Raw genomic sequence first — 15,920 nt, 5'->3', positions numbered from 1 at the left:
AGAACAGTCGACAGACACCATAAGCCTTCAATTGACAGATTCGACCTTAATTCGGATTTTCAGATGAATGCATTTTTTAACGAAATAAATAAAAACAAATTTCAGGAGTAACGAAATAAATGTATTTTTCGGATGAAATTCCGACACCAACAATTTCAGTGTGCACATATCTACAACATACTACATGTTTTTACTTCCCTGGAGAACAGAATACAGTAATAACATTCAAAGTACAAGTCAATGTGAATTCATAGCAAACACAACGCAAAGATCAAAAGGTACCCCAAATTGACCAATTAGGGGCAGGGTCAAGCAGGCTTTTTGTTCCCTCAGAACTGCTTCTGCCCTCAAACAAGTCAATGGAAATGCAAAACCAGTTGAAAAAAACTCAAATGCAGGTCAACTTGCACCTACATCGAATTCCGAAAGATCTCAGAAGTATCTCAAAGAAGCATTTGCCCCATTAAGTCCATCAACACAGGTCCTTACTGGGCAAAAGAGAAGATGGTGTCTATAGTCAATAATACACTTATAGGAGCTATTGAAGAAGTTGGTCCAAACAAACGGACCCCAGCTATAAAATATAACAAACGCCAATCTTCCCACAAATGCCCAAGTTGTCAGATCACCAATCTAGACATACTGCACAGATAAGACCTTCATTACAAGGTAAAGTGGTCAGAGATGTCTAAGATAACCTGAAATAATTGTGAAACTTTGAGAAACATTTGTAAAATGCAGATCAATTGCACCCACATTGAATTTCAAAAGATCTTAGAAGTGTCTCGAAGAAACATTTGCCCATCAGGTCCATCAACATAGGTCCTTACTGGGACAAGGAGAAGATTATGTCTATAGTCCACTCATAGGGACTATTGATGCAGTTGGCCCAAACAAACTGACGCCAGCTTTAAAATATAGCAAACAACAATTTTCCCACAAATGTCCAAGATGTCAGATCACCAATCTAGGCATACTGCAGAGATAAGACCTTCGCCGCTCATTAAATTGGTCAGAGATGTCTAAGATAACCTGAAATAATTCTGAAACATTCGTAAAATAAAAATAATGATTACCGGTGGTTGAATCCAATTCTCAAGGTTCGATTCTTTCAGAGGTGATTGAAGTTTTCCAGTTTCTTTTCCATGCTAAAAATAAAGAACAGAAGGACATTGTTATATACTAAAATATTATGTTTAACATTACGATTGAGAAAAAAAATTACATAATTACTGATTAACATCGTTCTTTGTTTTTCATTATGAACCTTCACAAATATTACTCGTATGATAATTTGAAAGAGACAACATTTCCATAGTAACACTTTTCATAATATTGCTTCGGATACTTTAAAAGTTTGTTTAAACTGTCGAGTTCAGGCATGACTATATCCCTTTATGGACCAGACCAATTGATACATTGACATGTGGACCTTTTTATTCAGTAATAACGTCATAATTTCTTCCAGATAATTGAAATTGAGAGTTTTATCTTGGCAACAATCAGGAGACTTTGCTGAAATGTTGCCACCTTGGTCAAATGTATCAGAGTCCACAGGGGAGTTACATTTACATTGGTTGTAAACCCTTACATATACCCAGTGGGGAGGAACTAGACAATGCTAAATGCCCTCCATTGAGGAAATAAGGCGGAGCTCTATCTGACTTGCTACAACTTCTCAATCAGGAGACTTTGCTGAAATGTTGCCATTTTGGTAAAATGTATTGGAGTCCACAGGGGAGTTACATTTAAATTGGTTGCAAACCCTTACATATACCCAGTGGAGAGGGACTGGATGATGCTAAATATCCTCTATTCAGGAAATGATGTGGAGCTCTATCTGACTTGCTACAACTTCTCAATCAGGAGACTTTGCTAAAATGTTGCCATTTTGGTAAAATGTATCGGAGTCCACAGGGGAGTTACATTTAAATCGGTTGCAAAACCTTACATATACCCAGTAGAGAGGGACTGGATGATGCTAAATATCCTCTATTCAGGAAATGAGGCGGAGCTCTATCTGACTTGCTACAACTTCTCAATCAGGAGACTTTGCTGAAATGTTGCTATTTTGGTAAAATTTATCGTAGTCCACAGGGGAGTTACATTTACATTAATTGCAAACCCTTACATATACCCACTGGAGAGAGACTAGACAATGCTAAATGCCCTCTATTCAGGAAATGATCCGGGGCTCTATATGACTTGCTGCAACTTCTAATGCACATTTTGAGAAGCTCACAGTGTGCAGTGAAATCAGAGGAAGCCATTTCAGTACAAGAGAGGAGCTGGTACAACTGTGCAAGATGGAAGGGAAGGCTGGAGTTCAGCTTCAGGGGTGCACAGATTGGCAGTCCATCTAATATCTTTAGTACACAAGCTGAGACTTGTCAGTGGGGAAAGTGGGTGGGAGCGTCATCAAAAAGATTGTCAAACTCATATCTTATTTCTTTTACAACACTAGTTTCAGGCCTCTGATGTGATTGAAGGTCAAAGAGAGCCATATATGCAGAGATAGGGGTTCATACATTTTTTCTTGGGGCCGTAAAGGGTGCAACAGGCCAAAGATGGCTCCTGATGATTATGGCAACTCCTTGCATTATACTTTATATATATCATATGCAAAGCACATTAGGAAGCCATGGAGAAGGTAGAATGCACGGGCAAGATGGTTGCCGCACATCCGGGTTGGCGTGGAACGCACGCGCCGGATGTGATGTCAAGAGAGGGAGGTAAGACGTTTCAGAGCATTCTCAGAAGCTCCTTTTGGCCTGACAAAGGAGTTTCTGAGCATGCTCCAAAACACGTTACCGCCACTCTTGGCATCACGTCCGGTGTGTGCGTAGCACGCCAACCTGGAAGCGTGGCAGCCATCTTGCCTGTGCATTTGATCTGCTACTATTTTAAATTTGATCTGTTCCACTGCCTGTGTGTGTTTTTTTGGTTGTTGCTGTATTGTTGTTCTCGGCGCATCGAGGCCTACGGGTAACTGACTGCGTTTTGTACTTTTTTTTGTACTTTTAAGAATTTTAATAAATAAATATAAATAAATAAATTCCACCATCTCCACAGCTGGAAGATAAATGAAAGAAATTGTCACAAGAAGCCTATCCGGAAGCTCAGATTTTACAAGCCTGTTTTCTACTATTGCTTGGGCCGTCTTAATAGCATCATGGGCCCCTGGGCAAAGTAATGCTCTGGGGCCCCCTACCAGCTTGCCCCAATTTACACAACAAAGTATAAATAGTTAATAGAATTAAGCATATGTTTATTAGTACTTTGCATAAAATTGATTTTAAACAGCAAAATAAAAAAATGCCATAAATCAAAGACAAGACAACGCAAATACCACAGTATGGGGGAGGCGGGAGGGCCCAGTACAGGTTCTGGGACCAGTCTGGGATGCAGCTATCCCAGGGCAGCTTAGTAAAAAGTGTGACTGTCCCAGCAAATCCTGGACAGTCGGCAAGTATGATGTAATGCAAGATTATCATGGGGCCCCCATTCACCTGGGGCCCCTGGGCATTGCCCATGCATTAAGAAAGTCCTGTTGTACGGTACATTCTTCTCTTTTTGTTTCATAATAAACTGTTGCAATAGTGCACTTAGAAGCGCTTTTTCTGTCCTTCACTTTCTGCTAGAGTCTGCTTCAACTCCCTGGAAGCGCCGCTCTAAGTGCCTTCTTGAGTCCTTCCCATCCTCTCCCTGGATTATGACCAAGAACAGCAGGCTACATGAGGTCTCCTTCATGCAGAGGCGCCCTACGAACATTTATCTAAAGCACATTAGGAACTCATCTTAATCGTGAGACAAATTTCTCAATTATTTGTAGAGTGAGGCTTTTAATTATCCCAAGCCTGTCCTTGAGCCAAGTCTCCAATATTTAATTTTTTTTGTGCAAAATATCAAATAAAACATATTAAAGTGACATCAGACAAATAATAAGCTAATATATATGTAGCGCCCTCTATTGTAGGTAGGAGCTAGAATAGGATTTTTGCTAGGGAAACTGTCAGTGCAGGTAAATTTAGGCAGGCCTATGCTTTAGGCTAGGCCTGCTTGTTTTGATCTGGGGGCAGGGAGTGGTTAGTGTAGCAGTGGGTGTGACCACCTGTGCTTTAGTTCTAGGGCGCCTCCCCTGCTTCCAGGTAGAATGACCTGGAAGAGGGTCAGGGCTAGGATGGACACATTTCCAAACTGCCATTCAGGGACACACCCCCTCTCTCACCTTCCCCCAAAAAAGATGAGGGGGGCGGGGGGGGGGAATGTAGTCTCGGGGTTGATGGAGAATTTGGCGGCGAGTTTTTTGTCAGATGAATTTGCCACTTGCCACCAGATGCAGTACCGCTTGCCACCCATAGCCTGCCACCAGATGTGGTGCTGCTGTCACTCCCTCCACGAGCCACATGCGTATCAGAAAAGGAGTGGCGTCACTATCTGGAGAGTGAAGATCACACCAGTCCCTGCTACTTGCCGCTGGGTGTCAGAGAAGGAGGAGGTGCCGAGGTGGGTGGGGACAGCAGTGCTGCACTAGGCGCAGGCCTCGCTCCCAGTCTCACTGTCTGAGAGTAAATGGTCACTGGTTGCAAGATGCCAGGCAGCGCTGGCCCTAGCATCCAGTTCTGGAAATGTAGTTATTAGTTAGTAGGGGGTGGCTGTGTCCTCTATTTCATGACGGGACATTGTATTGTCCCAGAATGAAGGTGCCCGGGACCCAGGACAGACATGTCAATTGCGGGACAGTCTCGGGCAATCCGGGAGATGTGAGCACCCTAGTCTGAACGTAAATTACATCCAGCCGTATTTGAAAACGACTTACGCAAACGACGTAAAAATTTGAAAACTCGGCGCGGGAACGACGGCCACACTTAACATAGGATACGCCGCACATACCCCTCATATAGCAGGGGTAACTTTACGCCGGAAAAAGCCGAACGCAAAACGGTCGGTCGTTCGTTTCTGAATCGACGTAAATAGTAATTTGCATATTCCTCGCATAAACAAAAGGAAGCGCCACCTAGCGGCCAGCTAGAAAATGCAGCCTAAGATACGACGGTGTAAAACACTTACACCTGTCGGATCTTAGGGATATCTATGCGTAACTGATTCTCTGAATCAGGCGCATAGATATGACCGAGCGCACTCAGAGATACAACGGCGTATCAGGAGATACGCCATCGTATCTCTTTCTGAATCTGGCCCACTATGTCTGTCTAAAATGTGTATTGGAGGCTCGTTAGCACCCATTGTGTTATGTTGTGGGTGGAGTGTGTCCTTGTCCCTTTGATTACTGCAGCATGCTTTCAACTGTACATAAAGAGCCTAAGTTTACCATTAAAATGTCATCTGTTTGGAACCAGAGAACAGCGCTGTGTGTGTCTCGTTTTCTGGGGGAAATCCAATGGGTCCTGTCTGCCGGATTGTGGCATGTCGGAAGCTGTCTTGGGTTGGTGGAATGGAATATCGGAACGGCGTTAACCCCTGACCGTTACACCAACTATTGGCTCAGACGTCCCCTAAATTTATAATATTGAGATACCGGCGCTACATATAGATGATTGCAGCAGTTTAAGAGGAGAGTGAATAGAGCCTCATCCACTTAGTAACAACACACTCTTTGCAAGTCATCAAACAATCTCCGGAGAATTCTCTTGCAACCCGAAATGCACACTTCATTAAGGGCAGTTCCATCAATTGATTAAATGTGTGTTCATCATTTTATGTTTCACAGGCTGCTCCGAGTCACTAGAAGGCATTAATGTGCCAACTCAGGAAGATCAAATTATGTGGTCTGTCTGGAGTGGAAAAGCTTTCTGAGAAGACAACCCAAGTCATAAAAATAAATAAAAAATAAATAAAAATAAAATATATATATATAAATAAATAAAATAAAAAGCTGCACCGAGATAAATCTGAGTGTTTGCTGCAGAGGTGATGATCCCAAGCTTAAGTTTTTAATCAGAAAAATTGTGCTACAGTATTTGAGAGCGACATCAATACTGTAGCTAGCAACAGTACTGCGAATGGCAAAAAAAACCCCAAAAAAACAATTGTGTGAAAAGTGACATGAATAAATCTAAAGGTAAAAAAAAAACCTGCTGTAAATGGGTCATGTTCAACAACTAAAGTCACCTGCAAAAGTTAGGGTTGTGTTTGATCTTTTCCTAAGAAAGTAGTTATAATGTATCAGTTTAGTCACAGTGAAAGAACGTTAGCCGATGATCCCTGAGGCCTTGTACACACGACCGGATCTGTCCGATGAAAACGCTCCGCGGACCGTTTTCATCGGACATGTCCGCTGGTATCATTTGGTCTGATGGCTGTACACACCATCAGATCAAATTCCCCGCGGACAGGATACGCGGTGACGTGGCCGTGCCGTGGCCGCGACGATGACGCGGCGACGTGCGCGACCCTGGAAGGTCAATGCTTCCATGCATGCGTCGAATCACTTTGACGCATGAGAGGGCTTTCGGCCGAGTGGACATGTCCGGTGAGTCATACAGATGACCGAACATGTCCGACGGACAGGCTTCCAGTGGACATGCTTCTTAGCATGCTAAGAAACATTTGTCCGCTGGAAACCTGTCCGCTCGGCCGGGAATCCGGTCCGGTCGGCCGTACAGACGACCGAACATGTCCGCGGAAACTGGTCCGCGGACCAGTTTCAGCAAACATGTTCGGTCGTGTGTACGAGGCCTGATAGACTTGGTACTTGGGCACACTGGTGAAAGGGTTCTTTGGTCCCTGGGCTTGTTCACATAGGGATCCCTGCATTCCATGCATGCTTTGACTTTATGAAAACTCACTGGGGTTTGGACCTGAACTGAGCAACAGAAGGGCATCAGGGATTATAGGGTGAGATTCTTCACCATCGGTGACCCAATTAACCCAACGAGGACATGGCATACACCCAGGGCATTTTTCTGAATGTGTTGGGCCTATGTGCCAGAATCTTAGGGTTCTCCTTCCTGTGTCCAGGCTCAGTCAATGGGAACAGACAGTACAAAGGTGACAGTTGATGGTGCGGCAGGAAAGGGAGAGGACAGGGAAGGAAGAGGACAGGGAAGGATAGAGAACAGGGAAGGGGAAGGACAAGGAAAGGGAAGGGAGAGGACAGGTAAGGAAGAGGACAGGGAAGGGAGAGGACAGGGAAGGGAGAGGACAGGGAAGGGAGAGGACAGGGAAGGGAGAGGACAGGGAAGGGAGAGGACAGGGAAGGGAGAGGACAGGAAAGGAAGAGGACAGGGAAGGAAGAGGACAGGAAAGGAAGAGGACAGGGAAGGAAGAGGACAGGGAAGGAAGAGGACAGGGAAGGAAGAGGACAGGGAAGGAAGAGGACAGGGAAGGAAGAGGACAGGGAAGGAAGAGGACAGGGAAGGGAGGATAGGTAAGGAAGGGGATATGGAATGGAGAGGACAGGGAAGAGAGAGGACAGCAAAGGGATAGGACAGCAAAGGAAAGGGAGAGGACAGGGAAGGGAGAGGACAGGGAAGGGAGAGGACAGGGAAGGGAGAGGACAGGGAAGGGAGAGGACAGGGAAGGGAGAGGACAGGGAAGGGAGAGGACAGGGAAGGGAGAGGACAGGGAAGGGAGAGGACAGGGAAGGGAGAGGACAGGGAAGGGAGAGGACAGGGAAGGGAGAGGACAGCGAAGGGAGAGGACAGCAAAGGGAGAGGACAGCAAAGGGAGAGGACAGCAAAGGGAGAGGACAGCAAAGGGAGAGGACAGCAAAGGGAGAGGACAGCAAAGGGAGAGGACAGCAAAGGGAGAGGAAAGCAAAGGGAGAGGACAGCAAAGGGAGAGGACAGGGAAGGGAGAGGACAGGGAAGTGAGAGGACAGCAAAGGGAGAGGACAGCAAAGGGAGAGGACAGCAAAGGGAGAGGACAGCAAAGGGAGAGGACAGCAAAGGGAGAGGACAGCAAAGGGAGAGGAAAGCAAAGGGAGAGGACAGCAAAGGGAGAGGACAGCAAAGGGAGAGGACAGCAAAAGGGAGAGGACAGCAAAAGGGAGAGGACAGCAAAAGGGAGAGGACAGCAAAAGGGAGAGGACAGCAAAAGGGAGAGGACAGCAAAAGGGAGAGGACAGCAAAAGGGAGAGGACAGCAAAGGGAGAGGACAGCAAAGGGAGAGGACAGCAAAGGGAGAGGACAGCAAAGGGAGAGGACAGCAAAGGGAGAGGACAGCAAAGGGAGAGGACAGCAAAGGGAGAGGACAGCAAAGGGAGAGGAAAGCAAAGGGAGAGGACAGCAAAGGGAGAGGACAGCGAAGGGAGAGGACAGGGAAGGGAGAGGACAGGGAAGTGAGAGGACAGCAAAGGGAGAGGACAGGAAAGGGAGAGGACAGGAAAGGGAGAGGACAGGGAAGGGAGAGGACAGCAAAGGGAGAGGACAGCAAAGGGAGAGGACAGCAAAGGGAGAGGACAGCAAAGGGAGAGGACAGCAAAGGGAGAGGACAGCAAAGGGAGAGGACAGCAAAGGGAGAGGACAGGGAAGGGAGAGGACAGGGAAGTGAGAGGACAGCAAAGGGAGAGGACAGGGAAGGGAGAGTACAGGGAAGGGAGAGGACAGGGAAGGGAGAGGACAGGGAAGGGAGAGGACAGGGAAGGGAGAGGACAGGGAAGGGAGAGGACAGGGAAGGGTGAGGACATGGAAGGGTGAGGACATGGAAGGGAGAGGACAGGGAAGGAAAGGAAGAGGACAGGGAAGCGAGAGTACGGGGAAGGGAGAGCACAGTGAAAGAAGAGGACAGGAGAGGAGAGGAGAGGAGAGGAGAGGAGAGAATAGTCGAATGTCGTAATACTGTAGGTTGCAGTTGCAGTCTATAACTCTTCATATACACATATTTTGTATCAAGGTCACATTTCCATAATGCATGGTGTGATGAGACCTCTAAGAGTGGTTTAATGTTTTCATATATCTCTCTGAAAGTCTCTAATACTCTTTACATATGTCATTGTAATTATAAATTCTTTGGCTCTGCTGGCTCAGCTCTTCCTGGTAAGTGGCTGGGCAGGGTTTCCGTCAGCACAATTATCGGAGCTGCTTGCTGTAGGGACTCGACAGAGTCATTCTTATAAGATTTTTATTATTAAACAGATACAAAGTATCGATTCAAATATTCCGTCAGATCTTTAAAGCTCTGTTGGACCCGCTGACGTCAGCCAGTTCAAAGCAATTGCGCGTTACTTTTAAAGAGCAGATCCAGGTGACGGGTACAAGTCGGGTACAAGCCGTCTGTAAAGTGCTGTCCAGGAAACAATTCAAGTCTCCTAAAGTCAGAAGGTCCCCTCTTGGGGGCATTGATCTGTACTGTCAGGGCTGGACTGGGACAAAAATTTGGCCCTGGACTTCATCCAGACTGGCCCACTTTGACAGGTCTCTCCCATGGCGGCCGGACAACTCCCGCCCCCCCCCCCCCCCGGCCACCTAAGCCCCCTCTCCCCCTTCACTAGCCACTAGCCATTCTACTTTATTAGAGTAGAGCGGCTGGTACTGGTACTCTTATAGGCAGTACCAGTGGGAAAGCTAGACATAATTTCACCCGGGGCAAAGAATCAGTTCGGTGCCCCCCTTATGGGACAAGTTTAGGCAGAAGTGAGAAACTCCCAGGCCATAGCTGTTGAGTCAGCTGTCTGTCCCCTCCCCCATGCTCCTCTGTCGTCGTCCCTGCTCCTCTGGTCCTCCCCCTGCTTCTCTGTTCCCCCCAGGTGAGCGCTGCAGGGAGGGAGAGGAGGTGAGCGCTGCGGGAAGGGAGAAACAGAGGAGCGGAGGGAGCGGCAGTACGCTGTCACTAAAGCCGGCCCACTGAGCCATCGGCCCACCGGGAAACTCCCTGTAGTCCCAATGGCCAGTCCATCCCTGTGTACTGTATATAATCTTCTGCAGCCAGATTCATACAATGTGCCAGTGGATGGAACTTCAACTGCTTGTCACATGATTCTGGGCTGCGTGGCCTCCCAATCTCACTCCAGGGCTTGTGGGTGAGGCCGCAGGGGGGGGGGGGCTGAAACCAGGGAACACATTAGCTTGGTTTCAACAGCTTTAGATCAGAGACAATTCAAAAGAGAGAAGAACTTTGGTATCTACAGCATTTCATGGAAGTGGGGCAAACAGACCGACATGATGATTACTATACCTAGGGATGGGGGGGGGGGGGGCAATTACCACATCCGTCATAACAATACAATCTGGACAATGTGACTTTAGAGATGCCAAGAAGAGGGGAGGCAAAGGGAAATGGAAAGAGAAGGGAAAGGAAAATGAGAGGGGAGGAGAGGAATGGAGAGGAACGGAGAATCAAAGGGAAAGGGAATGGGAAAAGGGGAAAGGAAAATGGAAAAGAGAGGAAGGTGGAAGGAGAGAAGGCAATGGAAATGACAGGGGAGGGGGGAAGAGACAAGGGAGAAGGAAAGAGAAGGGGGAGGGGAGGGGAGGAGGCAATGCAAAGGAGAGGGGGCAAAGGGCAATGGAAAGAGAAAGGAAATGGGAGGGAAGGGGAGGAGAGGAGAATGGAAAGGGAAAATGAGGGGAGAGGGAGGAGGGGAGAGGAGAGGAGGGGGAGAGGAGGGGAGAGGAGAAGGGAAAGGGCAAAGGAAAATAGAAAGGGGAGGAGAGGAGGCAGTGAAAATGAGAGGGAAATGCGAAAGTAAAGGGAAAAGGAAAGGGGGGAGGGAAGGATAGGAGCCAATGTAAAGGAGAGGGGAGGCGATGGAAATGAGAGGGGTGGGGAAGGGGATGGGGGAAGAGAAAAAGGAAGGGAGAGGGGAGGGGAGGAGGCAATGCAAAGGAGAAGGGGGGCAAAGGGAAATGGAAAGAGAAAGGAAATGGGAGGGAAGGGGAGGAGAGGAGAAGGGAAAGACAAAAGGAGCGGAGGGGAGGAGGGGAGAGTAGAGGAGAGGGGGGGGGAGAAGGGAAAGGGCAAAGGTAAATAGAAAGGAGAGGAGAGGAGGCAGTGGAAATGAGAGGGAAAGGGGAAAGTAAAGGGAGGGGAGAGAAGCATAGGAGACAAAGTAGAGGAGACAAAAGGGAAAAGGAAAGAGAAGAGAAATGGAAGGGGGAGGGAAGAGGAGAAGAGGGGAAGGGAAGGAGAGGAGAGGGGAAGGGAATGGGAAAGGGAAATGAGAGGAGAGGCCCAATGATACTATAGATACTATGGGCCAGATTCACAGACAGCGGCGCATATTTCTGCCAGCGTAGCGCATTTCATATGCGCTACGCCGACGTAACACAGAGAGGCAAGCACAGTATTCACAAAGCACTTGCTCCCAACGTTGCGCCGGCATAACGTAAAATCGTAGGCGTAAGCCGGCCTAATTCAAAGTAGGTGGAAGTGGGCGTGATCCATTTAAATAAACCGTGACCCCATGCAAATGATGGGCCGAATGAACGGCGCATGCGCCATCCCGTGGACGCATCCCAGTGCGCATGCTCAGAATCACGTCGGAAATACTCCCTAATATACTTTGAATCACTGCCTACGACGTGAACGTAACCTACGCCCAGCCCTATTCACGTACTACGTAAAATACGGCGGCTGTTCCCTGGTCCATACCTTAACATGACTTACACCTGCTTTATGAGGCTTAACTTTACGCCGGACGTACGACTTACGTAAACCGTGTATATAAATGCGCCGGGCGCAAGTACGTTCGTGAATCCGCGTATCTCACTCATTTGCATATTTGAATCGTAAATCAATGTGAGCGCCCCTTGCGGCCAGCGTAAATATGCGCCCACGATAGGACGGCGTAGGAAACTTACGTCGGGCGTAGGAAGCCTATTTTCAGGCGTATTTAGTTCTGTGGGCACGGCGCACAGATACGACGGCGCACATTGACACTTACGCGGCGTATCTCGAGATACGCCGGGCCTATATATATATGCACTGTAATGTTAACATGCAACAGTGTAAATAGGTTGCAAACACCGGTACAAAAGGGGCGGGAACAAGGATGGACGGGTGCTGCTCCCACATCGTCCAATCATCAGGCTGGGAGGAGAACAAGAATACAGAAGTCACGGTTCCCCCATATCACCCATCAGATTGAAATAACGGCATTGCAATTATTTCGGGGGAAGGGAGGTGTTGAACTGTTCACACGGAGAACGCCGGCAGCTACACGAGTCATTTACAAGATATATACGGGACAAACCATTGACAACTTGAAATCCTACGACTACTTTTGTGCTTGACTACCTTTAATTCTTCCCCGGTAATGGCATTACGACACGAAAATCCATTTAGGAAACAAATACATCAACATAAAGGCCCAACGATGCGGCAGAATTCCCTTCCCATTGTGCAACGTTTTTCAAGGTAATAAACATAATGCTTATGAAGCTACACATCATCATTACACCGAGAAAACCCCGTCCCGCCAAAGCGCCGCATCTACTCTGCAGAGGGCGCCGAGCGTGCCAATCGCTGATTACAAGACGCCAACACTATTAGAATGCTGGGACTTGAAGCTGAAGTTTAATCCTCTTCGGCCTCTTGCACGCGGACACCTAAAAATTCCGGGCCAGATTCAGAGAAGAAGTACGCCGGAGTATCTGCTGATACTCCGGCGTACTTTCAAATTTGCCGCGTCGTATCTTTATTTGTAATTCACAAACAAAGATACGACGGCATTTGGCCAAGATCCGACAGGCTTCGGATCTTAGGATGCAATACTTTGGCGGCCGCTGGGTGGAGATCGCGTCGTTTTCCGCGTCGGGTATGCCAATTAGCTGTTTACGGCGATCCACGAAGGTACGCGCGTTCGTCGCATTCTCTTACGTCGTCGCTAGTCGTCTTTTCGCGTCGCAAAGTTATGGCTGCTATTCAGGTGGTGTAACAATAGACAGCCCATGTTAAAGTATGGCCATCGTTTCCGCGTCGAATTTCAATTTTTTTTTGCGTAAGACGTCCAAGAATACGAAAGGACGTAACGCACGTCGCCGTTCAAAAAACACGTTGGGGCGCCGTAATTTCGCGCAAAGCACGGCGGGAAATTTTCTAACGGAGCATGCGCAGAAAGTTCGGCACGGGACCGTGCCTAATTTAAATGGTACACGCCCCATTTGAATTAGGCGGGCTTGCGCCGAGCGGATTTACGTTAGACCACCGCAAGTTTACAGGTAAGAGCTTTGTGAATCAGGCACTTACGCTGTAAACCTGCGGCGGTGTAACGTAAATGGGATATGTACCTGAATCTGGCCCATCAACAATAATAATAATAATAAAAAAAAAAAACTAGATCAAGGTTTGATCTAGGTCAGTGCCAGGGTTAGTGCTTTGGTCAATGATCAAGGTCAGGGTCAGTATTTTTTTTTCTAACTAGCACATTATTGTTTTGGGTTAAGAATATTAATAATAATAATAATAATAATAATAATAATAATAATAAAAAACTAGATGAAGGTTTGATCTAGGTCAGTGCCAGGGTTAGTACTGGGGTCAATGTCAAAGATGAAGGTTAGGGTCAGGTATTTTTTGAGCCAGACTTTTTGTTTTGTTTAACTAGCACATTATTGTTTTTGGTTAAGAATATTATTAATAATAATAATACTAATAATGATAAAAAAAAATAGATCAAGGTTTGATCTAGGTCAGTGCCAAGGTTAGTGCTTTGGTCAATGGTCAAGGTCAAAGATGAAGGTCAGGGTCAGTATTTTTTGAGTCAGATTTTTTTTTAATTAGTACATTATTGTTTGGGGTTAAGAATATTAATAATAATAATAATAATTATAAAAATTATAATAATATAAAAAAAACCTAGATCAATGGTCAAGGTCAAAGATCAGTATTTTTTAAGTCAGGTCTTTTGTTTTTTTTAACTAGCACATTATTGTTTTGGGTTAAGAATATTAACAATAACAACAATAATAATAATAATAATAATAATAATAATAATAATAATAATAATAATAATAATAATAAAAAACTAGATGAAGGTTTGATCTAGGTCAGTGCCAGGTTTAGTGCTTGGGTCCATGATCAAGGTCAAAGATGAAGGTCAGGGTCAGTATTTTTTGAGTCAGATTTTTTTTTTTTAATTAACACATTATTTTTTTGGGTTAAGAATATTAAAAAATACCAATAATAATAATAATAATAATAATAAAATACTAGATGAAGGTTTGATCTAGGTCAGTGCCAGGGTTAGTGCTTTGGTCAATGGTCAATGTCAACGATCAAGGTCAGGGTCAGTATTTTTTAAGCCAGGTCTTTTGTTTTTTTTAACTAGCACATTATTGTTTTGGGTTAAGAATAATAATAATAATAATAATAATAATAATAATAATAATAATAATAATAATAATAATAATAATAATAATAAAAACTAGATGAAGGTTTGATCTAGGTCAGTGCCAGGGTTAGTACTGGGGTCAATGGTCAAAGATGAAGGTCAGGGTCAGTATTTTTTGAGCCAGACTTTTTTTTTTAACTAGCACATTATTGTTTTTGGTTAAGAATATTATTAATAATAATACTAATAATGCTAAAAAAAAAAAACTAGATCAAGGTTTGATCTAGGTCAGTTCCAGAGTGAGTGCTTGCGTCCATGGTCAAGGTCAAAGATGAAGGTCAGGGTCAGTATTTTTTGAGCCAGTTTTTTTATTTTAATTAGTACATTATTGTTTTGGGTTAAGAATATTATTAATAATAATATCCGAATAATGATAAAAAAAACTAGATGAAGGTTTGATCTTGGTCAGTGCCAGGGTTAGTGCTTGGGTCAATGGTCAAAGGTCAGGGTCAGTATTTTTTGAGCCAGGTTTATTTTTTTAATTTAATTTAATTTCATTTATTGTGAGCTGAGTTTTGGTGGAAGGTTATAGTAGTAGCAAGATATATACAGCTAAATTAGAAAACATTTTTTTTAAAAATGTCACTGTTTTTGGATAATATTTATTTTCATAATAATTAAAAAAAAAAAAAAAAAAAAAAATCAGGAGATTTCCATTACCATTTACTACCAAATGAAATCCCAATTTGTCCAAAAACAAAACAAAAAACAAAACAAAAAAACAAACAAAAAAACAAACAAAAAAACAAACAAAAAAAAAACGCAGTATAATCCACCTGGAGGCACAAAGTAGTTGTGATGATATGTACGGTTTTACGAACACATGTCAAAGTTGCAAAATTGTGCTTAGGCATTAAGGGCCAGATCCACATAGCGAGTACGCCGGCGTACTTTCAAATTTCCCGCGTCGTATCTTTAGTTTGAATCCTCAAACCAAGATACGACGGCTTTTGGCTTTGATCCGACAGGCGTACGCCTTCGGATCTTAGATGCAATACTTCGACGCCCGCTGGGTGGAGTTTGCGTCGTTTTCAGCGTCGGGTATGCCAATTCGTTTTTTCCGTCGATCCACGAACGTACACGCGGCCGTAGCATTCTCTTACGTCATCGCTAGTCGGCTTTTCCCGGCGTATAGTTAAAGCTGCTATTTTGTGGTGTATAGATAGACTTGCCATGTTAAAGTATGGCCGTCGTTCCCGCGTCGAATTTAAAATTTTAATTTTTTTGCGCAAGTCGTCCGTGAATAGGAAAGGACGTAACTCACGTCGAAGTTCAAAAAAATGACGTCGGTGCGACGTCATTTCGCGCAAAGCACGGCGGGAAATTTCAAAACGGAGCATGCGCAGTTCGATTGGCGCGGGGACGCGCTTCATTTAAATGAACCACGCCCCCAACCCGCCCAATTTCAAATACGCCGCCGCCAGAAAAACACTACGCCGCCATAACTTACGGCGCGATTTTGCTGTGGATTCGAAATTCCGCCAGGTAAGATACGGTGTTGACCTGAATTTCTCCTTGAATAATTATTTTTTTCTTCTCTTCATTAGAGTAACAATGGCCCAGATTCAAAGAGCAATTGCGCCTGCGTAACCATAGTTACGCAGCGCAATTGCTTACTTGCGCCGGC

At 45.2% G+C, this 15,920-nt stretch overlaps 1 protein-coding gene across 2 annotated transcripts in view; it reads right to left on the bottom strand.

Annotated features, from left to right (window-relative positions):
- LOC120914367 (protocadherin-11 X-linked-like) overlaps window positions 1-15,920 on the bottom strand; it is a 1,131,869-nt gene that overhangs the window by 547,740 nt on the left and 568,209 nt on the right. For both annotated transcript variants that reach the window (XM_040325048.1, XM_040325049.1), the window contains exon 4: window positions 1,077-1,148. In XM_040325048.1, coding sequence (XP_040180982.1) covers window positions 1,077-1,148 — 72 coding nt within the window. The remainder of the gene's footprint in view (window positions 1-1,076; window positions 1,149-15,920) is intronic.

The sequence above is a fragment of the Rana temporaria genome, chromosome 9 (genome assembly GCF_905171775.1).
Source record: "Rana temporaria chromosome 9, aRanTem1.1, whole genome shotgun sequence".
In the NCBI taxonomy this organism is placed as follows: Eukaryota; Metazoa; Chordata; class Amphibia; order Anura; family Ranidae; genus Rana; species Rana temporaria.
The sequence above is the reverse complement of the archived record's forward strand: the minus strand, read 5'-3'. Positions and strand labels throughout refer to the sequence as shown.